General features: G+C 42.0%; 1 protein-coding gene across 1 annotated transcript in view; it reads left to right on the forward strand.

Moving 5' to 3' along the window:
• The window catches only part of KDR (kinase insert domain receptor), a 48,872-nt gene that overhangs the window by 7,082 nt on the left and 14,111 nt on the right, over positions 1-27,679 (forward strand). The window contains exons 2-18 of the mRNA XM_033159899.1: positions 1,716-1,806; positions 2,947-3,143; positions 4,158-4,300; positions 4,729-4,897; positions 6,165-6,319; positions 7,307-7,478; positions 8,595-8,706; positions 9,374-9,537; positions 11,327-11,483; positions 14,820-14,943; positions 16,318-16,426; positions 18,172-18,516; positions 20,567-20,713; positions 22,128-22,259; positions 24,832-24,938; positions 25,368-25,503; positions 26,691-26,795. Coding sequence (XP_033015790.1) covers positions 1,716-1,806; positions 2,947-3,143; positions 4,158-4,300; positions 4,729-4,897; positions 6,165-6,319; positions 7,307-7,478; positions 8,595-8,706; positions 9,374-9,537; positions 11,327-11,483; positions 14,820-14,943; positions 16,318-16,426; positions 18,172-18,516; positions 20,567-20,713; positions 22,128-22,259; positions 24,832-24,938; positions 25,368-25,503; positions 26,691-26,795 — 2,565 coding nt within the window. The remainder of the gene's footprint in view (positions 1-1,715; positions 1,807-2,946; positions 3,144-4,157; positions 4,301-4,728; positions 4,898-6,164; positions 6,320-7,306; positions 7,479-8,594; positions 8,707-9,373; positions 9,538-11,326; positions 11,484-14,819; positions 14,944-16,317; positions 16,427-18,171; positions 18,517-20,566; positions 20,714-22,127; positions 22,260-24,831; positions 24,939-25,367; positions 25,504-26,690; positions 26,796-27,679) is intronic.

The following is a 27,679-nucleotide window of genomic DNA, read 5'->3' on the forward strand; positions in this document are numbered from 1 at the left end:
CCTATTTTGTAGGAACAGATTAATTTTAAGCTCTGTGTAATTCTAAGCTCTTGGGTAGCAAAAGAAGCAACCTCTATATATGGATGGGTGTGGGGGACTCCCTGGTCCTGAATGGGGTAACTGTGCCCCTGAAGGACCAGGTGCGCAGCCTGGGAGTCATTTTGGACTCACAGCTGTCCATGGAGGCACAGGTTCATTCTGTGTCCAGGGCGGCTGTCTACCAGCTCCATCTGGTACGCAGGCTGAGACCCTACCTGCCCGCGAACTGTCTCGCCAGAGTGGTACATGCTCTAGTTATCTCCCGCTTGGACTACTGCAATGCGCTCTATGTGGGGCTACCTTTGAAGGTGACCCGGAAACTGCAATTAATCCAGAATGCGACAGCTAGATTGGTGACTGGGAGGGGCCGCCGGGACCACATAACACCGGTCCTGAGAGATCTACATTGGCTCCCAGTACGTTTCCGAGCGCAATTCAAAGTGTTGGTGCTGACCTTTAAAGCCCTAAACGGCCTCGGTCCTGTATACCTGAAGGAGCGTCTCCACCCCCATCATTCAGCCCGGACACTGAGATCCAGCGCCGAGGGCCTTCTGTCGGTTCCCTCACTGCGAGAAGCAAAACTACAGGGAACCAGGCAGAGGGCCTTCTCAGTAGTGGCGCCCGCCCTGTGGAACTCCCTCCCATCAGAAGTCAAGGGAATAAACAACTACCTGACATTCAGAAAATTCCTGAAGGCAGCCCTGTTTAGGGAAGTTTTCAAACTGTGATATTTTTAATGTATTTTAATGTTTGGTGGAAGCCGCCCAGAGTGGCTGGGGAGACCCAGCCAGATGGGCGGGGTACAAATAATAAATTATTATTATATTATTATCTAAAAATCTGAGCAATAGGATTGAGTGAACTTTGAGAGGAGTTACTACAGCTTCCATCAACTTCTGTTCTGGACTGCATGCAACACCTACCATGCTAGCTGGGGCTGATAGGAGTTGCAGTCCAAACCACATTCCTCTATGTTCATCTTCACATACACAAACATTGCTGTTAACAGCTGCAGTGGGATCAGTCAGCTATTTTGCACACCAGACTCTCCCAGTTTAAAGACCCCTTATTTAGGTCAGTAGTCTAACGCTTATATTGATGCATTCCTCAGAATAATGTTGAATGAAGCTAATTAATTGGAAGCACTGGCAAATGAGTTTATAATTAATTGGTTGGTGTGTTGTTGTTGTTTTTTTTAAAAAAAAAAGTAAGAAAAGAATTAAGTTGTTCCTGAGAGAGTGAGATCATCATGTAGAGTCAGGTTCACTTCATTTGAATGCCCAACATCCTTTAGTTAGACCTTGAAGTTAGCGGTGCAACAAAACAGGAACTCCACCCATGCTGTATGAATTGCAGAGCTGAGTTGCTAGCTTCTGACCATCTGCCCATTCTTCCTGTTATGGCAGAGCTCATGAATTTCTGTATGATGTGTGAAATCCTTCCTGATTTAACTCTTCAGATGCACAACCTCTATCCCATTGACCTGTGCGGATCAGGCACGGGAGCAAAATTTTCATACGAGTGAGTTACGTAGGACACATATAATCACATTTTTGTTGAGTGTGTGCAATTTGGCATGTTCAGTTATTAAGCTTTGGTCTGGGTCTGGGGCAACCCAGACAGATGGGCAGGGTACAAATAACAAAATTGTTACTTTTATTGTTGTTGTTTTGCAGGCTCACCTGTTTCATTGGATCCACCATCCCTTAGCATCCAAAAATCTGTTATTACTGTAACAGCCAATGATACGCTACAAATTAATTGCAGGTAAGGATGAGGAATCACATTGATGGTTGTGTTTATAAAGTGTTTTTTTTTCTGAATCACTTCCCCCCCTTTTTACTGTGACTTTCTTTGCTATCTTTGCATAATAGATGATAGCCAAAAGAGGAGGATGTAAAGAAGGAACCAAGGAAAATCCAAGTGTGTCTAAGCATTCCTAGTTCACCTGTTTAAAGCTTTAGGGCAGAGGTGGGGAACCAGAGGCCTGGGGGCTACATGTAATAATAATAATAATAATAATAATAATAATAATAATAATATTTTTTATTTATACCCCGCCCTTCCCAGTTCAGAAACCCGGGCTCAGGGTGGCTAACAACAAATTTAAAACACTTAATTGTAATACAACATAAAAGCAGCATAAAATACAGTATAAAAGCATGAATAACAATAAAATTCAAAGTTCAAAAATCAATTGGGGAAATCCAGGGCTAGCTGGCTAAATTAGTCCTACTTGGGCCAGTGAGGAGGCCTGGGGAGAATTAGCTGTGGGGTCCCAGAGTGGATAATCTTCATTAAAAAAGGGGAGGGGGAAGAGAAGGGAAATAAAAGATCAAGCTGAGTTCAAATTAAAGGCCAGGTGGAATAGCTCTGTCTTGCAGGCCAGGCGGAAGGAGGTTAGGTCCTGTAGGTCCCTAGTCTCGTGGGACAGAGCATTCCATCAGGTCGGAGCGATCACTGAAAAGGCCTTGGCCTGGTGGAGGATAGTCTGACTTCCTTAGGGCCCGGGACTCTAAACTATGGTTATTCATGGACCTTAAGGTCCTCTGTGGGGCATACCAGGAGAGGCGGTCCCGTAAATACGAGGGCCCTAGGCCACAAAGCTCTCTAGGCATCTCCTTGCAGGCTCTCGGAATTCTCACTTAGCCCACACCCTTCCTTGGCCCTGATCTACCCCTTCCTTGAGCACTTTTGCATGGCTGGAATGTGTCTTTTAACTGATAATGCCTCTTGCTGATCCCCATATTGAGTAGGTCAACACAGCTCCCTGCAATTTTGGACTCTTCATTAGGGTGTGTGACTATGGACTCCCCTTGGGGGCATTGCTATGGGGTCTGCCATGATAAACTCTTGCATCATGTCAGAGTTTACCATTACTCATACCTCTATTTTTTTCCACCTTAGTGGTGAAAGAGCTTTGGAATGGCTTTGGCCTAACAACCAGACCAGTGCTGAAAACCGAGTGACGGTGACAGACTGTATAGACAATATCTACTGTAAGATTCTCACTCTTACAAAAGTAACAGGCAACGACACGGGAGCCTACAAATGCCTTTACCAAGACAACCATACAATGTCAAGTGTGTATGTTTATGTACAAGGTAGGTGCTGACTGGAGTAGTGTCTCTCCCCCACCCCCTATTTAACTGTTTGGGAAATTGAAGATTAGAGCTGCAGATCTATACCTACCTTTGCTTGTCCTGCTGGAGAAATGGGACTTACATCTGTGTAAACATGCATGAAGTTTTAAGGGGCATCACATACCCACACTCTCTTGTGAGCAAAGAAACTTCTTGGTTGACACTGACATTTCCTATAGAGAGGACTACAGCTTCCATTCTCAAGGCAGATAATGGGAACAATTCAAAAATGATTCTATGCCCAATAAAAACAATTCAATAAAAGCTACAAATCCCAATCACAGGAATTATTCGGTATCAAAATAAGTTGTTTCCTTGGTGCTCGTAATCAGCAGTTAACATGGTAAGCTGGAAGAGCCGTAGCCGACCAAAATGCTGTAGTTGGGTTTAGCAGCAGTGGCTAAACATTTTGGACCTGAAGGCTGCACCACCGGGTGGTCGATGTGACCAAACCCACAGCATGTATGCTGCTGCAAAGGCCACACACATCACATGCACACACCAGAGCACACAAACGTGCTGGTGTCTGCATCAACCACACATGGACATAGGCCAGACACAAGAGCCTACCTAGGAGTTGGTGCAGGCCCAGTGGGGCACAAAAATCATGTCTCTCCACTCTGGCTCAGCTCCTTTGGCAAGGGAGCAAGGACACCTCTGGCCAGACAGGATGTAGATCACTCTTTCTCCCATCCTCAGATCAATCATCTGGTTAGCAGGGGAATGAGGTAATCTCAGCCCTAATAATTGTGCTCAGCCGGGCAGAGAGTTTGAAACCTGCCCCCCTGCTATGACCAGGATACAGATCCGTTGGGGGTTCCACCTGCCATTAGTTCCACTGTATTAGGACTCCAACCTCCTAACACGGAATCACTCAATTATACTGTTGTGTATCATTTTGCCTTTAAAAGTAAGAAGTATTTGCAAACTGGTTGTACTGTATTTATTTGATCCCCACCCCCTGCTCCCCTGCAGACGTTGCAGACCTTCCCGATTGCCGGTCTCCGTTTGTGACTTCTGTTAGTGATCAGATTGGTGTGGTATATTTAACTGGAAACAAAACTGTGGTGGTACCGTGTCTTGGCTCCACGTCAAATCTGAACGTATCTCTGTATGCGGTAAGACAAACGAATTGCTGCCTTTTGTCCATTGTTTTAGTAGTTCTCACTGTCAAGCGGTCATGGTATCATGAAGGGTACCAGAGGCATTACCATCCTCCCAGTGATGCTGAGCTCATTGGAGTGGGGATGGGGTAGGGCAAGGTGGCAGTAGCCCCACATGTTCACGTGCACTGTCACCCTAGAGCTTTCCTGACCTAACCCCTTCCTCCTTGACCTGTCCCATGCTTGTTCCAACAAATGTAGTCCTGCCACCAGAAAAGCATCTGCTGTCCCCAGGACTAATTGCTGCTGACACCTTCACACTTTCTTTACATTTGGAGGAGGGGTTGATGGCAAGAGGGGATGAGAATGTGGTGGGCAACTTGGACATCCTTTCAGTTCTCTGAGACAGTTTAACCGATTGATATATCCTGGTGTCCATGCAGAAGTACCCGGAGAAAATATTTGTTCCTGATGGCAAATCGATTACGTGGGACAGTCAGAAAGGCTTCACTGTTCCCACCAGCTTGATCAACGATGTGAGCATGGTCTACTGCAAAACGAAGATAGATGGCAAAAGTTACCAATCTGTGATGTACATTGTGGTAGTTGTAGGTAAGCCGTTCTGTGGCCATCTGATTTGTTACTTACATTTTGTTTAGCTAAATGGGAGGAGGTTCAGCAGAACAGCATGAAGTTGTGTTGCTTAATGTAACCATCATCTTTCTAAAACTAAAATGGTGTGGATTTCAACTAATGTGGTTGTCCGATACTGTCTGGGTGAGAATCAGAGGAAGAAACCCAACCAGTGGTGTGGAGTCAATGGACTAGGCTAGTCCCCTAAATGGTCCTCTGGCACCTCATTTCCAAAGCTTGGGAAGCTTCTGCCCAGCTTAGGGAGGGAGGTGCAATGTTAACACGTGAAACATCCCCCCATCACCCTTTCAAGCTGGTGCCTCTAGCCATAACTATTCCCCTGCGAAAAAATTCACCGCATGTCACTGAACCCAACCACATTCCTTAAATTAATGTGGAAACCAGCAGAGGAGAATCTCTGGTCTCCCAGGCCTTCCTATTTGGCTGAGGCTGTTTTTTCCAAGCCATGACCACCTGTTGTACACCTGAGGATCAGCTGGTTGTCAGGGCTCACAAAGGCCTAGGCACTGTTTGTGTGCCTCGCTTGTAGCTCTACAAATCATTTAATGTGTCAACACGAATAGAAGTTATTAATGTTGCAGTTGTTGTATAAGGGATTATGTATTATGTCGTATAAGGGAATGTAATTGAAATTAATAAGATTTTGGAACGCAGAAATAAAGAAAATCATCAAACCATCAACTCGGTATTTGAATGATTGGTATTAGCTATTGTATTATAATTTGGTACTGTTATAATGAAGCTATTATTGGATGGTAATTGAAAATTAATAAAAATTATTATCAAAGCAAAGGCCTATGCACTCTGCTTTGCAAGTGCTCTGTCAGGGCACATGGTTTCAAACCATGGAGGCAAAAATGAGTTACCTGGTGTGATTATGACATCAGGTGAGTGGCAGGTGGGCAAAGTGGTCGCTTTGGGAAATGAGCCTTGACAGATGTTATGGCCGATTATTTTCATTGGGTTTTTTGGGTTACATCAAACTTAGCCATAATCAAAGAAGACCCACTGAAATCCACAAACTTAGTCAAGTCCATTTATTTCAGTGTGTCCTCTCTGAGTGTAACTGAAAATAATCAGCAGTAAAATCAATCCAGGACCTCTTCACAAACCCCCTCATTTATCTGAAATCTCACTGTTTTGGTTGCCTCCAAGAATGAAGACAATTTTACTATGTGGCTTTCGTTCAACTTGTTATTCCTTCATTTCCCCCCTTTCTACTCAGGATATAAAATTCATGACCTTATTATGAGCCCTCCTCAGCAGGTAGAGCTGGCTGCAGGGGAGAAGTTAACACTAAACTGTACCGCAAGGACCGAGCTGAATGTGGCAATCGTGTTTGAATGGGCCTACCCATCAAGCAAGATGACAGCAAGCAAGGTAGCTTCCCTTTAAAGATATAACTCGTGGATTGAAGCCCAAAGGGTTGCCAGTCCTTTGCATTGTTGCTGTCTGTCTCTCAGAAATGCATGGATAACAAAGATATGTTTGGGATTAGAGCTCTCAACTTTGGGGTGATTTGTGTGTAACTTAGCGGCAGGCACTGAAGCATTTTCTAGTAGGAATTGCCTTAGGATCATGGTGGGAGGAATGACTGCCCTCCTCAATGGAAGCTGCGGAGCACCTCAGCCAGCCCCATCCAAGTGTGCAGTTGGTAACTGGCTAGCTGCTCTGTTGACATCATCAGTCTGCACCCATGCCAGAGACAGCTAGACAGTCGGCAACCACCACACACTCATACAGGGATGACTGATTCACGTCCTTCCTCCATTGCTGCCTTCTCAGCAGCACCAGTAAGGCTAGGAATTCCTTTCCTTCCTGAGGGTATCCAGTAATTCCTACTAGCATAGTGCTCCATCATAGTGCTGGAGAAGATATATTCAGAAAAGCACATGGTGCTAAGAATAAGGGCAACTAGATGCAAAAGAGAACATGTTTCATAGTTGTTTAATAGCTGTTGAGGCCATTCCCCCCTCCCCCACAAGTGCAGATGTTCAAACATAGTACCTTCTGCAGAAATCTGATCTTCCTACACAGTTGTCAAATGGTGGTAGCCGTAAGTTCACAAAAGTTACTGGTGTTGCTAGTCCACCTGGATATGCATTTCCAATATAAATCATTAGTAGCATGCCAACAGGAAACCCATTTTTATCCAGATTGCAAAAGCTTCCGTACCTACTCCCCTGGGAACAATCTTTGTTCACCCGGGTGAGTAGCTATTTACAGATCTGTCTATAAAGGCACAGGAGCACTGTCGTCTACCCCATCTGTTCAACCTAGAAAAAAGTCCCCTACTTTTTATGTTACATGGGTGAGAGGAGGCTAAAGAGGTGATGTTGAAATCAATCCCTTTGAACTCCGTTACAGAAAAGCCATGTTGTAATCAGGGATGCAAAGACTTCATCTGGCAGTGAAGTGAAGAAATTTGTGAGCACTCTCACCATAGACCACGTGACCGTAAATGATGGTGGTCAATACAGCTGCACCGCCTCCAGCAGCAGTATGACTAAGGAAAACAGTATTTATGTCATCGTCCATGGTAAGGCATCCTCCTGGATTTGATAATTGTGCAAAGAAGAGTCTGAGGGAGAAGAGACTCTGATTTAAATAAACCACTAGTAAAATCAAGACCAGTAAAAAAACGACATGTTGGGGTGGCAACACTCGCCTGATCTCTAGCTGGTTGAGTTGCTGCTGGCAGGTAGAAGAGGAGGGGACAAGTTGACAGCAAGGTCGATGCAGTGCAAACACATTGGCAGGAGCACCAGATTGGCTCTGCTGGCATGTTTGCACTGTGCTGAACTTGCCAGCCTCCCCTTCTGCCTCTTGGTAAACAGTAGGTGACACAGCTGACCTGAGGTGAGCAGGACCACCATGCTGATTGAGATAGCTATTAAACCAAAGTCCAAGGATTTCCTCAATCTTTTATAATTACGCTGCTTTGTTTTTGGAGGAGAATGAGCTGGAAACAATGGAGATGTAAAGTACTGTACAATCCTATAGGCTCAGCATGGAGAACCCCTGTCCACTGGGTCAAGTTAGTCCACCAGACCATCCCACAGCCATGCACACCTAATGTGTGGCAGGCAAGGCCATAGTTGCAAAGGAACAATTGGGAGTCGTTTTCCAATTGAAGCCGATCCCTGTTTATTCAACTTTACATGGCCTACTATCGTTTTCACAGCTGCCATGCATGGTTGAAATGGACAGGAGAAGCAGACCCAAATTTCTGGATGATACTGAGGGTGGTATTTAATAAAGATCAGAATAGGTCCATTAAAATTAATGAACCTCAGTTAGCTCTGCTAAGTGGACTTTCTTTGAGTAAGATTCTACTCTGAATGTTTAAATATCTTCAGAAATGCACAGTGGGATGATATGGAACCTTGCAAGATACTCCTGGACAAATTCCTTAGTTCCTCCTTCTCTCCCCTGCAGCCACCTGCAGAGCAGGTGTTGAGAAAGGGACTGTAGGACGACACAGGGACATTGTGTTTGGCTACCAGAGTACTGAAGGTTCCTCTTGTTCAATAGATGTTGCCATTAGTCTCAATTTTTTTTAAAAAAAATCTACGTACAATAAGAAAACCTCTACTTCTGGAAAAGAAGAAATATTCTATCTAAAAACTCTTGCTGCCTCCTTAAATTCCTACAGAAAAACCTTTCATCGTTACGGGCAGAATGCAATCTTTGGTGGAGACAAGACTGAATGAGCCGGCTAAGATTCCTGTGATATTCAAAGGGTATCCACCTCCAGATGCAAAATGGTAAGAACTGGAGCAGGTCTTTCTATAACAAGAGAGCCAAAATGGTATAATGCCTCTGTCCAAAAGAAGACACTGCTTTGCAGAATGCTACTTATACAACTGCTTTGAAGGGTTTTTTTTTGTTTTGTTTTTACAATCAAGCAGTATATAAATTTTTATGCAATAAATACATAAATACATCCAAATGCAAAGCTTTCCAAATAAAGGACTGTCTTCTATAAAACAGGGCACATGGATGTGAGAATCCCCATTGAGCCATGAGGAATAATCCTACCTTGCAGGACTACTATAAGAATAAAGGGTTTCTTTGATACTTTATCCCTGAGATCTCCAGAAAAAAAATGTAGGATATCAACAGAGGGTTTTAACCTGACCTTTGATAGTTAAGATATTTAGCTTTCTGGTATCCACCTTCTTTTGATGATTCTATCCTGTTTGCTTATTATAATGGTTTTATGCAGCTTACTGGTTTTTTATAATTATAATTGTTTCATATGTTTTTATAACTCTATTTAATAATGCTGTAACTCACCCCTGGGAACTTATGAAGGGTGGGCAAGTATTCCTACGATGAAATAATTCAACAAATCCATTCTGCCTAATTAAATCCTATTTTTAAAGCTCTCCAAGCAACCACTTATGTCTTTGTTTTCTTGTTTGTTTGCAGGTATAAAAACGGAAAACCCATAGCTGCAAATCGAACGCTTAAACTTGGCTACTCCTTGACAATCACGGAAGTGAGCGAGAGAGATGCTGGGAATTATACCATCATTCTGACCAATCCCATTAACAAAGAGCAAGAGAAGCACACCTTTCATCTGGTTGTGAATGGTAAATTCATCTCTCCTAAATCTTTGTTTTCTTCAGAGGGAAATTCTGCATCCACTGAAGTCAGCGACGAGCTGCCAATGTGTGGGCATGCTCTGTTTACATCAGGTGCTGTGGGGAATGGCTTTTATGTGCATATCTTAATAGGTCAAAAAGTTGGAATGGTGCCCCTCAGAATACAGAGCTGTGGCTGCCAATCATTATTACCCTAAGGCAGAGATGGATGCAGCTCTTAATTTTGATTTCTCTCTGATTCTCCACCCCCCCCCCACCCTTCAAACAACTGCTTGGCATGCATTTCCCTTAATATACAATTTTTGCATGCAATTTTGCCTAATACGTTCATTTTCCCCCTAAGCAATTTCCTCTAATGCAAAGAATTTTTGTATGCTATTTCCCCACATACATGCATTTTTTTGTGCATTAGTAATCCTAATAGGATTTTCCTACCTTTTTGGGGGGTGGAGAACTACCTTGCAATAATTTGGAGAATTGTGAATTTCAACCAATAGTGGTGCTTTGGTTCACACATTGTTTTGGGAAGCGTGAATTATATAGATTTGCATTCAAGTGCAGAGCGAACCAATTTCCCCCCTCTTCCCCACCTGGGGGAGTGGGAACATCAACATACATATATATTAAAATAACCATCCCCTTAACACATTTTCTAGAGTGTTTCTAAACCCAGTAATCCAGTTTCATTTATTTATTAAACACATTTATAGCCCCACTTCACAGGCTAAAGCTATCAAAGCAGTGTACGTGGTGTACAGAACAGAATAAAAACACAGAAACCTAAACTCTAATCTGTTAAACAAACTCTGAAAGCAACGAAACAATTTTGTGAGATATAAAATTGATCTTCTATAAACTACTGGGTTTGCATCTCAGAGAAAACTTTCCTGATCAACAAAAAAAGTCATCAATGGGTGCCTAAACATTGTGCTAGGCACCTGTCTAATTTTGGCTCATAATTGATTTCTGAGAGCTGGAACTGCAACACAAAATCCCAGTTTCCAGTACAGGCTAAAGCACACTTCTGGGCAGCTGGTACTTCTCAACAGTGCCCCATCTGATGAACACTGTTGCCAGAGATACATTGGGCAAGGTGGGTTCCAAGTTGCTAAAAGCAGAACCTTGAACTGTGCCCAGTAGCACACTGGCAGTTGTGTTGGGTGCCAAATAACTGACTCAGTAAGCCTTCTGTTGTTCTATTTTTTCACCACACCTCTCTTTGTGTTGCCTCAGACAGGCAACAAAAGCTGTTGGTCTCTCAAACCCCAGGTGGGCTGCCATCCATTGCGCTTATTTTGCTTGACTCCAACATCCACCTTAGTTTATTTATTTGGAAGACTTTTGATTATCCAGTTGTTTCACAAAAGATTATTTCCCCCCCCCCAACACACTCTGTGTGTGTATGTAGGAGTTGCCTTTGTGTCCTGCTCTTTTCCTGCCTCCGTTGCTCTCCCTGACTTCCGTACATCGTGTGTCCTTCCCCTGCTGTCCTCCTGTGTCTCGCCCATCCTTCCTGACATCCCCCAACTGCCCTGTTCAGCCTCACCTCCTCAAATTCCTCCTTCATTTTGCTGCTCAGGAAATATTTTTGCCTGCAGCCTCAAAAGTAGCCCCCCCCCAGCACAATAGTATGCATTGGGTTATTGTCAAACAGTGATGGTAGTTTTGTGTCCCGTGTTTTGAAGGACACCCTTCCCTTCTTTCGTAACTGCTCACTGCAAATCACTGGTGATTGCCAGAACCCACAAATGTAATTGCCTATCTTTTCCTCCTGCAGTTCCACCTCAAATTGGGGAGAATGCACTTCTGGCTCCTGTGGATTCATATAAGTATGGTTCCACCCAAGCCATAACATGTACAGTATACGCTGTTCCATCCGTGGTCAGGATTCAGTGGTACTGGCAGTTTGAGGAAGAATGTACTTTCAACCCACAGTAAGTACAACACGACTTGTCATTGACCTAAAGTTGGTATTGCTTGGAGACTCTCTAAAAAGGGTCCAACTACTTTAGTATCTATGGGACGTGGGTGGCGCTGTGGGTTAAACTACAGAGCCTAGGGCTTGCCGATCAGAAGGTCGGCGGTTCAAATCCCCACGACAGGGTGAGCTCCTGTTGCTCGGTCCCTGCTCCTGCAGTTTGAAAGCACATCAAAGTGCAAGTAGATAAACAGGTACCACTCTGGCGGGAAGGTAAACGGCATTTCCATGCGCTGCTCTGGTTCTCCAGGAGTGGCTTTGTCATGCTGGCCACATGACCCGGAAGCTGTATGCTGGCTCCCTTGGCCAGTAAAGCGAGATGAGTGCCACAACCCATAGTCGTCCACGACTGGACCTAATGGTCAGGGGTCCCTTTACCTTTTACTTTAGTATCTATTTTTCCTGGTTTGGATCCAGTGTGCCGAGGAGGCTACCTTATCCCTTTATAACAATCCATAAGATCAGTTGAGAGTGCTCTCTCTTGTGTATGCCAAATCAGAAATCTCTGAGAAGCGCCGGCAGTGTTATCAGACCCATCTCTGACTTCCCAAATTTCATTGGGCATTATGACCTGCATCAGCTGCTTAATTCAGACGAGAGGATATCATGGTTTCTAGCTGGGTAAGCAAGCCACAGTGAGTGTTGGGCTGGCGCATTCTTCATTCCTTTTCTTTAGTGAGCATTCTTCTATTTATGCTCATTTCTAGAATGCACACAGCCCTGAGTTCTGGCCAAAGGTGTTTCTTTCATTTTATTTTGCTGTACCTTATTCACTGAAATAGCTCTTTGGTGCAGTGAAGTGGGAAAGTAAAACCCAACTCTGGGCTACACTGGAGGAAGAGCAGAGGCTGTATAAAAATATTCATTTCCACCCCTTCCTGGCAGTCGACACAACTTCCTCCAGCTCTGTTATGACTCTGTGAATGTGAAGCACTTGGGAATTGGTTCCAGCAACACAGGCACCTAAACACCCAAATATTTTCACTCTCAAGGGCAAAACATGCATCATAGGAGTCTCTAAATGTGTATCTGTCTATCACATGCTTCTCTGTTAAGTTTGGGAAGTATTATTTTTAACTGATGGGATTATTTGTTTGCTTGTTTTAAGCTGAGCTATGTATATACCCCAGCCTTCTGTACAAAGTTGCTCAAGATGGCTGACACTATAAAACCCACAAAACAATTGTTTTGAAAAGTAGATGAAAATCTACTAAATATTTAGGAAAGTCGTTTGTTCCCTGTGTGTTTGGACACTTCTTATGATATCATAACCAAATTTTGCATGAGATCAAGGAGTGGATTGTTGTCTGTTTGGATACAATGGGAAACCATTTTGAATCAAGATGGCAGGCTGAACCTTTCAAAACTCTACTATTGTTAAACATTTATTTCTAAACTACACTGAGTTTTGTGTGTGGCTTCTTAGAATTCCTGAGCAATGCTGTTAGCATTTAATAAGCAGAACTCTTATGCTTTTACCCACAGTCCTCTTGGGCTACAGCAAACCCTCTAACATTTCTCCGATGAAAATAGGGATGTCCCATTCCATAATGAAAAGTTTACTATTTATACCCCACACATCTTACTGGGTTGCCCCAGCCACTCTGGGCCGCTTCCAACACACACACACACACACACACACACACACATATATATATATATATACACATTTAAAAAGGATTGCCTTCAGACGGTTCAGAGGTTGGATAACTCCATACCCTCCAACGTTTCTCCAATGAAAATAGGGGCATCTTAAGGAAAAGTGGGACATTCTGGGATCAAATCATAAACCGGGACGGCTTCTGTAAATCTGGGACATCCCTGGAAAATAGGGACACTTGGAGGGTCTGGCTACAGAAATGCATTCTTGTTAATAGTGTGTACTCCGAAGTAATTAAGCTCCCTGGGACTTAGTCCCAGGTGAGTGTCTATAGGATTACTGTCAATTGTATTTATGCAGCATAGGATTTTAACTCTGGACAACAGCTAACTCGCAGTTGTTAATTTTTTGTTGTTTGTACTCGTGACAAATCTGTCTGTTTTCTTTCTCTGATTTCCCTTATGGCGACCCACTGCTGAATTTGACACTGTGCCTTATCTCTGTGAAAGGGCATCTCAGAGGAAGTCCCTTGATTGATGTTGGGGATGATAGAAAGAGCTTCTGACCAAGGGCCACTCCACTTCCCTTATCTGAGCTTCACACAAGGCCAGACTTCCTTTCGGATTATTATTATTTTTTCAAGAAAGAAAGAAAAAGGAGTCAGCTTTCCTGTTGTTGTTTTAAAAAACGACTTCCACTATCTTCTTCCTTTGGTGCTAGTTGTTTCCTGCACAAGGCCCAGAATCCTAAAGAAATACTTTAAGGAATCTAGTAATTTCTCTGCTGCTCTCTGTTTGCCTTTAGAACAGAATCAACTCAAATTGTCAAAATTATGAAGGGACGTTTGTTTCCAGAATATCCTGATTGAGTTGACCTAGTTAGTGGCCTCATGTGGGATTTTACCTCTAGGCCCTGGGAATTTCTATTCTTATACCAGCAGCAACATCTTGGGAGCTTGGGTATATAGTTTGAGATCTTCTTTATTACAAGTAGCATCTGCAACAAAAAAGATGCAGTGTATCCTCTCCTTCTGAGTAGAAGAACTTCTGTTCAGGAGGCTGGCCAGCCAGCCTTGGCCCTCCTTCAAGACATTGTAAACCAGGCATCTTCAACCTTTTAAGACCCAGGATGCACTTTTAACCCAAACATGCATTTCTTAATATTCTACCTTAGTAAACTAATGTTCCTGTTGCGACCCACCCTGCATCAGGCTGTGACTGACTAATGGGTCCTGACCCACCACTTGAAGCTAGATGGGGATGACCCTTCCTCCAGTTGGGGGGTTTTCTTTTCAAATGAACACTCAACAGTCCATGGTCCTTGGAAGCCACTGGTCTAGCTAAGGCCTCAATTGGCTGTTTTTTTGGGGGGTATGGTACCCCCTTTGTTGCTTACTCCAGAGTTCACCTGCCCATGCTGATCCACCCCTCTTATTTCTTATCAGCTCCATTATGGCTCCTGTCTTGTTGACACTCAGCCACCTGAGTTCAGTATAAGAGGGACTGATGTTCATTTCTCACTCCTCCTTCACAGTCTAGTGGCCTGTAATCCAAGTTTGCAGTATCAGAAAGTTCTGTCCCAGTGCCCGATGTACCTGTCTCTACCTTACGGGCATATATCATGGGCATTTGTTGATATGAACAAACAGAAACTTGAAGGGTGATGTTTGTTTATGTGTTCTTTTCCACTCAGCCAAGCTGGACTTGGGAACAATCCTTACGCCTGTAAGAGGTGGAAAGACATAAACGACAGAAGAGGTGGAAATCGAATTGAAACAGAAAAAACCCAGTTTGTCGCTATTGCTGGGAAAATGAAGGTGAGGCAGTCATTATCTAGCTCCTTTTTGAAATGCAGGGTATGAAGGAATGCGGTCATGAAGCTGAGAGCCGTGTGTTGCAGTGCAGGAGACTTGGACCATGGAGGCTTGGTGTAAATCCCAGCCCTGTTATATGTCAAGGTGGCCTCAGGTCCTCTCTTTCAGCCTCAATTTTTCACCTGTAAAATGGGACTGATAGTGGTGTACCTCATAATCTTGTGTGTATTTACTCCGAAGTACAGTACATCCCATTAGGTTCAGTGGAACTTGTTCACAAGTAAGCATGCAGAGGGTCGCACCTGTAATATTTTAATATAAATCCCTAAAATGTGTCAACACAGACACATGCTTTGAAATGCACGATAAAAATGAGCCAACAAATTGAGGGAAGACGGGGTAAATACAATTACAAATTATAATTGCAAATTATAAAACCCTTCGAAAGTGGAAATGTTTAAATCATGGCAGGAGGGATTTCAAAGTGATTTAACTGCAGCTTACTGTATGTGGAACTATGATAAACGGCATTTGACCCTTCCTTGGAAGACTTAATGGCACAATCCTATGCCTCTTCCCATTGACCAGGTTTACATGTAATGCTAAGACAAAGTATGACTTAGTGTGAGAATGGTGGTTCCTCAATAGGAGATTGAATCTGCTTTGCTCCTTTTCTTTTCCTGCTCCATCTGTGCTCCTGTGACTGAATTAAGAACCCTCAAGGAACATAGGAAGCTGCCATATACTGAGTCAGACCATTGGTCTATCTACGTCAGTATTGTCTACATTGATTGGCATTGGCTCTCCAGGATTTCCCTGTCCTATCTGAAGATGCTTGGGATTGACCCTGGGACCTTTTGTATGCAAATCAGTTCCTCTACCAGTGAGCTTACAGACCTCCCCTTAAGTGTGTTTAGGGTTGAAGTTTACGATTGAAATCCTAAGTAACCACACACAAAAACGTAACCGGCTGATAAATTAGTCTCAATATTGCATAATTTTTACATATAATTTTTACATATAAAACACACCAAATAACTACAACAGAATATACAATATAATATATGAATGGAATACAAATATACAAGAATACACAAACATTCTACTGAAAATCTATAACATCAAGAGTCAGCAAGTCCCGTGCAACCTACATAATTCAGATGAAGGTGCCAAAGAACGAAAAAGTTAGATGTGGAAATCATTAATGTAGTCTTGCCAGTCCGCGATGTAAGAGTGTAGTTGCCACAAGGAGTATGATAGATATTGTGGGTCCATCGCCAGACCATGATGATATATTCGGCTGATTTACTGTGCGAGATTTGGTGAAGTCCTTTAGTGCCTGTGAGGCATGTAACCGCTCGACTTGTTCTCTTGCAGACTGTAAGCACCCTCACGATTCAAGCAGCAAATGTATCTGCTTTGTACAGATGTGTGGCTAGTAACAAAGTTGGAGAAGGCGAGAGGGTCATTTCCTTTCATGTTACCAGTAAGTATAGCTCACTGATTGCGCGGCCGTTGCCAAAATGGATATGTGTTTCATGAATGCTGCCAGTATATAAAAATGTTTCCTAAATATATGTAAGACTGCCAGGATATGTGCACAAAAGTTCGACATTTGCACTAGAGTTTCTTTTGAAACTTGTGCTATTTACCATTTTCTTCACCTTTAATGATATCCTAGAATGGTTCTGTGGAAGTGCTGTTTGTCTTTAGGGTCATTTTTAGTCTTTTAAGATGGAAACTGAACTTTGAACACTTCCTCTTCTGATTGTGAAATGTGAAACATCAACTAAAATCATTATTTGGATGTGGCAAAACAGAAAACACCGCTTTTATATGAGCCATCTTGTTAAAGCTGGCGTAACTTCAGTGAGAGTAATCCTGGACTGGAAACAGATTTTTACTCCTAAATTATCCATGGTACAGATGCAGAGGGTAGAGCAGGATTGGATCTAACCCAAGTAGTATCTCTGATATACTGCCAAGTCCAGGAATGCTATAGTCAGTGCTGACCATGGATCCAGTTACCCTTTTCTCCCCAAAGAGGAATTCAGCCACTGCCCGCTTTGGACAGAATGATAAGCCATAGTTTATTGTTATGGAAATGATCGGCAGCAAAACTCACGCTCATGCAATCCCCTTCTCCCCTTTACTCCTCTGGCGTGGTCAGGAAGAGGAATTTGGAAGCTTTCACATCTGTTTTAAAACAGCCACAGTTAGGTATCATATCCTAACGCAGACAACCTGCAGTTAGTCTTAACTAACCATAGTTAAGGTTTAACACAGTTTAGAGTTCAGAGGTAGAGTGCTATTAACTGTGGTTCATTGAAATGGGAATCAAAAGCTTCCCATCTTCTCATAGGTTAAAGGAGGAGAGCAGGATGTATCTGAAGAAGTGTGCATGCACACGAAAGCTCATACCAAGAACAAACTTAGCTGGTCTCTAAGGCCCCAGACATTTCTTATTGTTGCATTCATACTAGGCCTTTGCGTGAGATAGGAAAGATCTGGTGGTTGGAGTTACCAAGGGGCGGAGCCTGATTAGAAGTATGTAGTTGTCTGTCTTTACCATAGCTGTCAACTTTTCCCTTTTCTTGCGAGGAATCCTATTCGGAATAAGGGAATTTCCCTTAAAAAAGGGAAAAGTTGACAGCTATGGTCTTTACATGTAGTCTTCTCACAAACACTGTGGTGGAAGGGCAAATCCATTTCGACTGTTTTGGGTACTACATGTTCATTAATGAGTACAGAGAAGAATGTTAGATTTCCTAAGCATTTGATTCAATCAATCAGTCTTTTCCGAATAACAATCAGTTAGAAGATATTTTTTGTTTTGAGTCTGGATTGCTTTGTGTCAGCACCAATATAAACTGATCATATTAGGCAATCAGTATTAGGCAGATGCATTCACTGTATTGTTTTCATTGACTGCCATTTTATTTTATTTTGCATATCCTTTAACAACTGTTGATTTTACTTATTATTATTATTTAGCTCAGCTTCTTTTTAGCATCTGATTTTATTGGTATTTTAATGTCTATTTTATATTGCTTTAAGAAAACCGCTTAGAGGTTTTTAGTGATTACGCAGTATAGACACAATTAAAATAAATATAGTAATGAGCTGAAAATTAAAGTCTAGCTGCTGCCAGAATGAAAGTGTTAGCTGCACATCTCAATACAAAATGCTTCCCGGCATGACTGATCCCAGTTCCTCCATTTGTGTTCGCAGGAGGACTTGAAATTAACCTTCAGCCTAAGAGTCAGCCAACTGAGAAGCACAATGTCTCCTTGCAGTGTATGGCAGACAAGTTCACTTTTGAAAACCTGACTTGGTTTAAGCTGAGTCCTCGTGCTTCCATGGTGCGGCTTGGCAGGCTGCCTTTGCCTGTTTGTAAGAACCTGGATGCTCTTCAGAAACTGAATGCCACAGTTGCGAGAGCCGATGGAGAGAACATCACCATGGAACTCATGCTCCGTAACGTTTCTCTCCAGGACAGTGGGGATTATGTGTGCATAGCCCAGGACAAAAAGACCAAAACACGGCACTGCCTTGTCAAACACCTCGCTATTCAAGGTAACCCATAGAAACTCTCTTGTGTCGTGATTATGACTAAACTCATTTTTTATGAGTTTAGTCATAATAGCTCAATTCCAGATTAATCTATAGGTTCAAATGTATTTCTTTCCCCCTCCAAATGACAATCAAAGGTATAGATTTAATACATGAAAATTATGTGGAAAAGTGGAAACAATTAAAAAGAAAATTGGAATCATGGTCTAAATTGAAAATTTCCTTTATGGGTAGAATATCAATCATTAAAATGTGTGTGTTATCTAAAATGAATTATTTATTTCAAAATCTACCATTATTGGGAGGAATGAGTCACTTTAAGGTATGGAAAAAAGATATTTCTAAATTCATATGGAATGGGAAAAAGCCCAGAATCAAGTATAAATATTAATAGGCCATAGGGAGAGGGGGGATTCGGGTTACCAGATCTGGAACTATATCATGACGCAGCAGTCTTGGATTAAAGAATGGTTGGAATTAAAAAATAATGATCTATTGGATTTGGAAGGAGATGGCCTTGGCTTCGGATGGCATTGGTATTTAATGAAGGAGAAAATAAATAAACAAAATAACTTCATGAATAATATTATAAGGAAATCGCTTTATAAAATCTGGCAAAAATATCGAAGGTATTTTGAACCCAAAACACCATGGTGGATATCCCCCTTAGAGATTGTGGTGGTGAAAAAACGAAATATGGATAGTGATTGGCCAACATATAAAATTTTATTAGAAGAAAAAGAAGGGAAATTAAAATTAAAAGATTATAATGAAATCAAAATGCATTTAAGTAGCTGGCTACAATATTTTCAAATTAATCAGAGATTTCAAGAGGATAATAGAATTGGATTTGAGAAAGGAATTTCAAAATGAGATGAAATATTATTGGGGGGGGAATAAATTTATAAAAAACCTATATTATATATTATTAAAATGGGAAACGGAGGATGAACAAATAAAAGAAACAATGATAAAATGGGGCCAGGAACTTGGGAAAATGATCATGTTAAAAAAATGGGGAAATCTGTGGCAAAGGGATATCAAATTCACACCAAACTATGATTTAAAGGAAGATGTATTAAAAATGCAATACAGATGGCATTTAACGCCAGTTAAATTAGCCAAAATGTATAAAGGAACAAATAATCAATGTTGGAGATGCCAGAAAGAAATAGGTACATATATATATATGTGGTGGCAGTGTAGCAACATCAAAGGTTTTGGGGAGGTGATCTATAAAGAATTAAAAATAATAATAAAGTACTCTTTTAGGAAAAATCCCAAAACATTCTTATTAGGAATGCTGGATAATGATATCCAAGCTAAAGATAGGTGCATACTAATGTATGCGACCGCTGCAGCCAGACTCCTCATAGCAAGCAATTGGAAGTCCAAAAGAATACCCAATAAAGAAGATTGGCAATTAAAAATGATAATGTATTATAATTTGGCATCTAAATATGAGGAACTAAAAGGGATAAATGAAATAGAGAGAAGGAAAAAAATTGGAAATCGTTTAAAGATTATATTAAACAATATATAGAAAAAGCTGATCTCTTTGCAGATATTTAAAGGCTCAAATAAATGAGAAAGGAAGTAGGAGAAAATTATATATTCAGATATGCAGATAAACAAAGAGTTGTATAATGCAACAAAGTGAAGGCTCAGAAGCAGGGGGAGGGGGGAGGGGGAATGAGTTTTTTGTTAAGTTTGCTTTTTGAATGATGATTTCATTTGTATTTGATTTTCTTGATCTATTCAATATATATATGTTTTAAAGGCATTCTAAATTTCTTCTGTAATTGTTCGAAAAAATTAATAAAGATTTTTAAAAATAATGTATTTCCTCCCCCTCAAAATAATTCATTTTAAAATGTATTTTGATAACATTTCGCAGAATAGTCGGGAAGTGCAAATGTCCCATCTGCTATAGATGTTCATTTTGTAGCTCATGCTCCAACAGCACTGTGACTTACAGCACTGCTTCAGAATTGTAATTCAAAAGTTGCATTTTTAAATCCTGAATTTTTTTTATCGTCCACCACCACAACAGAACCAGTGGCACCTGCAATCACCAGAAACCCTGAGAATCAAACAACAAATATTGGTGAAACTATAGAAGTATCTTGTGTAGCAAATGGAATTCCTTCTCCACTCATCACATGGTTTAAAAACAACGTAACCCTTGTTGAAGATTCAGGTGAGGCAGAGTGTTCTGTCCTGTGGCTAACCCTCGTTGCTTAGTTTCACAATTCCCCATTGATATTGTCATTCCTAATTTATTCCTTGACCAAGAAGTACATTTTGCATAATGTGCTTTCTGTGCTCCTGATATTTGGTGGGACACACTATTACTTTTATCAGCCCTTATTTTTACCATTACCTGTTGCTTTGGTGAATGAGCATTGGCGTTGTGGCTATAGGCTCTGCCTCCAGTCCACACATATGCGCTTGAACGCCTGGACATGATCTCCATGCATACAGTTATGTGCACAGAGGGCTCTGTTTCTGATTCTGCCGACAGACCCTTCACTGTGTACGGTGGAGGACCCTGTACATGCATTCAACTAACCTGATTAGATTGGTTTTGAAACATCCTGCTTCAACCTGTGCAAATTCATTGCAATATTAGTCTCCATGGCCCTATACTGTTTTGAGGATCAGATGCATCATGCCTCTGCACCCCAGAATAACAGCGGGAGAGGACCATTGCCCTCCTATTCTCCTTTTGGGTTTCCCATGGGCATTTGGTTGGCCATCACAAGAAACAGAGCTGGGCTTGGTAGGTCCAGCAAGGCTTTCCTTTGGTTCTTAGAGAGCTTTATAAGTGTGCTGGATATGGGGAATCCTGCAGGAGGATCAGGGCTGGCACAGTACATTTGGCCGCCTGAGGCAAAGGACATTCTCCTCACCCCATTTCAGCTGCCTGGACTGTCAGTGGGATAATGCAATGGCATAATGTCCTCGAGTGAACTTGAGGACAGCAGGCTACTTTAAGGGCTGAATGCCAGGCCTGTGGTGTACATAGCTCTGATCAGGGGAATTCAGGAAAGGGGGTTGGGCTGCCATTGATGACCCCCAGCATCTGTCACCTGATGCAGTCGTCTCTCTGTCTAACGGCAGGGCTGGCCTTGATAATTCAATTCCATTCAGCCATTGTAAAATTAACCAAAGGGAATATAGATAGATAGATAGATAGATAGATAGAGGGAGAGCTCTTGATTGTGCTGAAGACATGCCCTTTGATCTGAAAGCCCTTTCCTAATGCCAGATGTGTGGTTAGGCTTTCCTTGGTCACATTGTCAGAGGAACTCCCCTCTTTATCATTGGGGTGTTTGGCTAATCCTTATCACTGAAAGCAGGTTCTGGGGCTTAATCCTGGTGAGCTCTGGTTGAGATTAAACCAGGCTCATGGCTGGATGGAAGAGTCAAAGTGAGGGTTTCGAGTGTACAAAATACAGAGCTCCCTGTACAAGCCCCATGAAAGATAAGAAAACCCTTACAAAATTCCACATTTATCGGCGTCTTTGTCTGAACAACAAAGACCAAGTCAAATGATCAAAGGCAATGAAAGAAACATTTATATCTGTGTCTTTTCTTTTTTTTAAAATAAGGTATTGTTTTGAAAGATGGGAACAGAACTCTCACCATACGGAGGGTGAGGAAGGAAGATGAAGGTCTCTACACTTGTCATGCTTGTAACATCCTGGGCTGTTCAAAAGCGGCTGCATTTTTTGAAGTAGAAGGTTGGTATGAAACACGGGGCTCTGGGTTTTGCAAAGTGTAACTTTCCGCTCCATTTATATTTTATTCTCATAGAAGCATAAAATTTGACAGTACCCCAGACATCATCTCGTCAATGTAGAAAATCAATTACCGCAGGGTCTCAATAGTCCTCTCCCTCCCGGTTTAAATGTAAAATGCATGTTGCAAGCTCTACTTGCAGGAAACCGTTGAGCTCACTGAGACATATATGGTTTGTTGCGTGGAATCAAGGCTGAAGAGAAACAAATTTGTAAGAACTGTAGACCAGTCAGGGAGACTAGAAACTGTGTGGTAGCCAAGAAACTAATAAGCTGAAGTGTCGAAATCCAAATAGAAAAGACTAGGAGAGTGCTAGGTAGACTGAATGGACCGCAGCAAGAGTGGCTCCTTTGACTTCATTGAAGTAAATTGCAGGGACAGTCATTTGTGTAAGTGGTCCCCCTAAAATAAATATTTCCACTGAATCACATTCACTCATCAAAGATCTCACCCTCCTGTCAAAATCTCTGATCAAATTTCTTGTTTTGCATATTAACAAGCCACCTCTAGACACATTTTTTTTTTAAAAAAAGAGTTGTCCGCTAGTGAAAAAAACCTTGCCCCAGCGTGATGACCTGCTGAGGGTTTTGTTTTTATTTTTATTTTAACCAAGCAATCCAAAGCTATATCCTGTTATTCTTACAGTCCGCAGCAGGATATTGAAGTGATGTGCCATGTGCCATATTTTTTTTTTTTGTGGGATGAAAAGTGCCTGTAAATAGACCTCCATGTAAATACGTGCTTTCGGTTATCCAACAAACATGACTTGCTGGAGCGTAGCCTACTTTGGCTTGTAGAAACTGAAACGTGATTGTGAGAGAGTGATTCGAATGAGGGAATTTATCACCCGCCTCATCGCAGGCTGTAGATTGATGTTAAAACAATAAGAAGAGGATTGCGTGATGGAAGAGCTGAAATAAACAGCCAATGGGGTGACGAGTGAACTTCATGGTAGAAATGAGTTCTTTTGATGTTGATTGCAGAACCATTTTGGTGCTGATAAGCTTAATCAGTGTTTGCTAGGGTAAACTTCTGCCCTGTATGAAGCTGACTTAAATCAGACTGCTGGGCCGTCTAACTTAGTTTTGTGTACATTGATGGGCACCAGTTTTTGAGTGTTGCAGGCAGGAATAATCTCAGCTCTACCTGAAGGTGGTGGGAATTGGACCTACAGCACCTTCACTGAGCTATAGCACCTTGTCTATAACAAAATCAAGTTTAGGCACTTTGACACCCTAATAAAATATTAAGATGGAGTCTCACACTATATCAGATACTGAAACTCTTGGGGCTTCTAATCTTTACACCTGGTCAAGTTCCTTTGTAATCTGTATTGTAATCAGTATACATCTGTTTCCTATGCTGGTGAGGTCAGCCATCAACCTTCTGGGGTCTTGATTCATTTACTCCCAAGGAGCGCTGTCTTACTCTAGCAATTGAGTCCTCATTTAACAAAATCTCATGCCCAGCCGGGATTACCTTTCCCATTTGATCACTTACTAGTAGGGATGGGAGATAAATTCACTTCAGTTTGCATTTAAAAAAGCAAACTTGCACTTTCCAAAACACAGCCATCCTTCAGTATTTGCATGTTTCTGAATTTTACCATGCAGGCCTCCAGCTAAGTAATGGTGACAAAAAACACATGAATAAAGTGTGCATATAAATGTATGTGTCGGTGAAAGCAAATGCATTTTATTACAAGAGATTCCTTTCAGAAATGTGCGTACAATTGTCGAAAATATATGTTAGGAGAATTCAAACTGAAATGTTGAGAAATTCATGGAGAATCCCCCCCCCCCCCAAAAGCAAATTGATGCAGAAGTATGGAAAACTAAATTTTAAGATAATAAAAATGAGAAACTGAGAGACCTGAAATAGACAGATTTTTTTCATCCCTACTTATTAGTTACCCGAGACCCAGCCAGATGGGCGGGGTACAAATATATTATTATTATTATTATTATTATTATTATTATTATTATTATTACTGCTTGTTGGCTTCTATCCATTCAAAGCAGTATAAATAAGTCATATTTTGGAAAAGTTATCTGGAGACAAAAGGCACAATCCAGAAAAATTAAAGCACTTTTTAAATCCCAGGGCTTTCTATGGGAAAATATGATTACACCTAGAAGTGCTTAACTTTGACTGGATCTGCTCAGTTCCTTACTCCCTGCTTGGGTGACCAGTATTACCACATACCAGTGTGCACAACTTGGTTTATTTCATAGAGTGAGGAGATGAATCAGAGAATGCATTGACTGACCAGTATTATGGGCTGCTTTTGGGTCAAATCACCTCGAGTTCCAGTGGAGGGATTTGTACCGTGTACTGAAGTGTCCTACATACACTTTCCCTTTAACACATTTTTGTCTTAGTTGACTTGCTACGTGTTGGACTCCGAACATTTTTTGTTCTCAGACAAGGAACCTCTTTCAGTACTTCAGCTGATGACCTGCCCCAATAAGCTCTGGGCTACTATCAATGAACTGTTCGATTGTCTCTTCCCAGGCACTGATGAGAAAACGAACCTCGAGCTCATTATTCTGGTTGGAACGGCGGTAATTGCCATGTTCTTCTGGTTGCTCCTCGTAATCATTCTCCGGACCGTTAAGCGGGTAATGAAACCATTCTCCCACTGTCCCATCGGCATCAATCTTGCATGGCAAATGAAAGCTGATGGGGACTCTTTTGTGTTGTTTCTTGCATTGTCTTTAAATCAACAGCCGCATTTTTTCCCTCTTGGTACCATCACATTCTTGCCTGGAATTTGAGGGCACATAAATTGTGCTTTTTAATTGACCAGGCATTTGGTGGAAGGGGGGAAAAAAGACCTTTTCCAGAAATTAATAAAGCAAGTAATTAACAATGATTTGTGGGCACATGCCCTGCAATGTTTCTGGGGGGAAACTGCATACTTGCATTCCTGTGGGCAAAAAAACAAAAAGACTTCCATAATGCCGGTAAATGTGACGCACTGCTCGTTGCCCAAGCAGTAAGGATAATTGTATTTAATTTGCACTACTACTGCTTTTATTTTTTTTCAGGCCAATGGAGGAGAACTAAAGACTGGCTACCTATCTATCATCATGGATCCTGATGAAGTCCCTATGGATGAGCAATGTGAACGTCTCCCTTACGATGCCAACACATGGGAATTCCCCAGAGATAGGCTAAAGCTAGGTGGGTCTCCTTATGAATGAGCAAGTGAAATGTCCCTCCAAACTTGAAATCAGAGGCTGCTTTAATTAAGTGCTGGTTTTGGAAATGCATGATAGAATTGTATAGGAAGAGACCCTGAGGATCATTTAGTCCAACCCCCTGCAATGCAGGAATACGGAACTTGTCCTACACAGGGATCGAACCTGCAACCTTGGCACCACACTCTAACCATCTGAGCTATCCTAATATCCAATATGGAGGTCATTGTGTGCTCTGATTGGAACTCGGACCTCCTGGTTCACTATCCACTGGAGAGCACCATGTATGCGCTGAAACTTTCAGGTTTGCAAGAAATACCTAGAGTGGAGTTGGAATTTTCCAGGAGACTCCTTACGCTTTAATTTCATAACCAGACCCCAGCATTGGATTCCAACCAGGTCTTGGGCACACAAGATTTTTTTTGTAATTTTTTTTTTTTAAAAAGAGTAATTATAAGTGTATGCAAAGTAACATTCCGTTGTCACAGAGTGTCTACATCATAGAGGCACACTTCTGGGGCGATGAAGCAGTGCTTACAAATTGGAGGGCCTAGTTTCCCTGATTCTATTGAACTGTGCTGCCTACTGTTCCCTAGTTCAACAGCCTAGAGACAAAATCACTTGAGCCCAGTGGTGCCAATTTTTTATTTATTTTTAACCATAGTCTTGGCAGACTACATAATGATTGTTCTGCCTTTTGTAGCAGTTGCAATGCTGTTAGATTTTTTTTAAAAAAAATTGCATTTTTGTGGCTGCTTTTATTTATTGGATTTTCTAGGGGGGGAAGCACTGAATATGAGCATTTAATTTACTAGGTGTGCCATCTTCTCTCTGTAGCCGCAAAGCCCTAGACAGGTCAAGGGCCACCTCTAAATGAAGCTTGCAGACCATTGGTGGTCCACAGACCACAATTGGGAACCCCGTGCTCTAGACTTCTTGTTTAGATGCCATTTCCAGAAACGTTGGTCAACACTGAGGTGTATGTTTTACTGCAACACAACATGTGAGGTGGCAGGATTCTGCTTTTATGTTTGCTCCCTTTATAGCTGTGGTGCTCTCTGCCTTCATTCCAGCACAATCCACCGGCCTTGTTTGCCAAATACGTAGCCAATTGCTTGGACAGTAGAAATAATATAAAAAGTTTCTCTTTTTGTCTACTTTTGTATCCAGGTAAGCCGCTTGGTCGGGGAGCCTTTGGCCAAGTGATTGAAGCAGATGCATTTGGAATCGATAAAATGACTACCTGCCGGACAGTTGCAGTCAAAATGCTTAAAGGTGAGGCTCGAGAACTAAAATTCACCTATGAAGGATGTTCTGGGCAATCAGCAGTTGTTGACGACATTGTAAGACCTCAGTTGGTTGTAGCTATTGGATATAGCTACAAGATATAAACTTGCCAATCTTTTCTCACTTAGTTCAACCTAGGGGATGAGAAGCTTTCATAACAGAAATAGAATGTTGGGAAGGGTATATTCATTTTTATTATATTAATTGTTTCCATTAAGCAATGAGTTTCTTTTCCCGGTTCGTTAGATTGTTTTGAACTTGGTTAGATATTTTGAACTCCACACATGCTTTCTTCCCACTGTTTATGCCTATTCTCTGTTAAATTTTCATTAAGCACAATAAATGCCCTATGCTTTCTTCGTTAAACTAAGATGAAATACCACCTTGCTCCCTCTTGTGGCTTCCTTCAAGCAAGGAGCCGACCCTCACCGTAGCTCTGTGGAAGAGCATCTACTTTGCATTCAGAAACAGTGGCATAGCATGGGGGGGGGCTGGGGGGGAGGAAGAGGAAGGTGGGAAAGCACTGCCAGAGCCACATGCGTTGCCCAGAGCACCTTGCTGCAAGGATACAGCGGCGCTCTTGGCTTCACATTTCTTTGCCTTATCTCTGCTGCCAGGTTGGGGCTAGTTTGCAAGGAGAAACTCACTTGATTAGATGCTGGCTGGCGAAGGGACTGGCCACTGCCTAGTCCACCAGGGGGTGCAACACTTGCCCTGTCCTGAGGCACCGGTAACCCACGCTATGCCCCTGTTCAGAAACTCCCAAGTTCAATCCCCTACATCTCCAGGTTGGGCTTTGAAAGACTCCTGTCTAAAATTATAGAGCCGCTAGCAGTCAATATAAACAACACTGAGCTACATGGACCAGTGGT

The sequence above is a fragment of the Lacerta agilis genome, chromosome 9 (genome assembly GCF_009819535.1).
Source record: "Lacerta agilis isolate rLacAgi1 chromosome 9, rLacAgi1.pri, whole genome shotgun sequence".
Lineage (NCBI taxonomy): Eukaryota > Metazoa > Chordata > Lepidosauria > Squamata > Lacertidae > Lacerta > Lacerta agilis.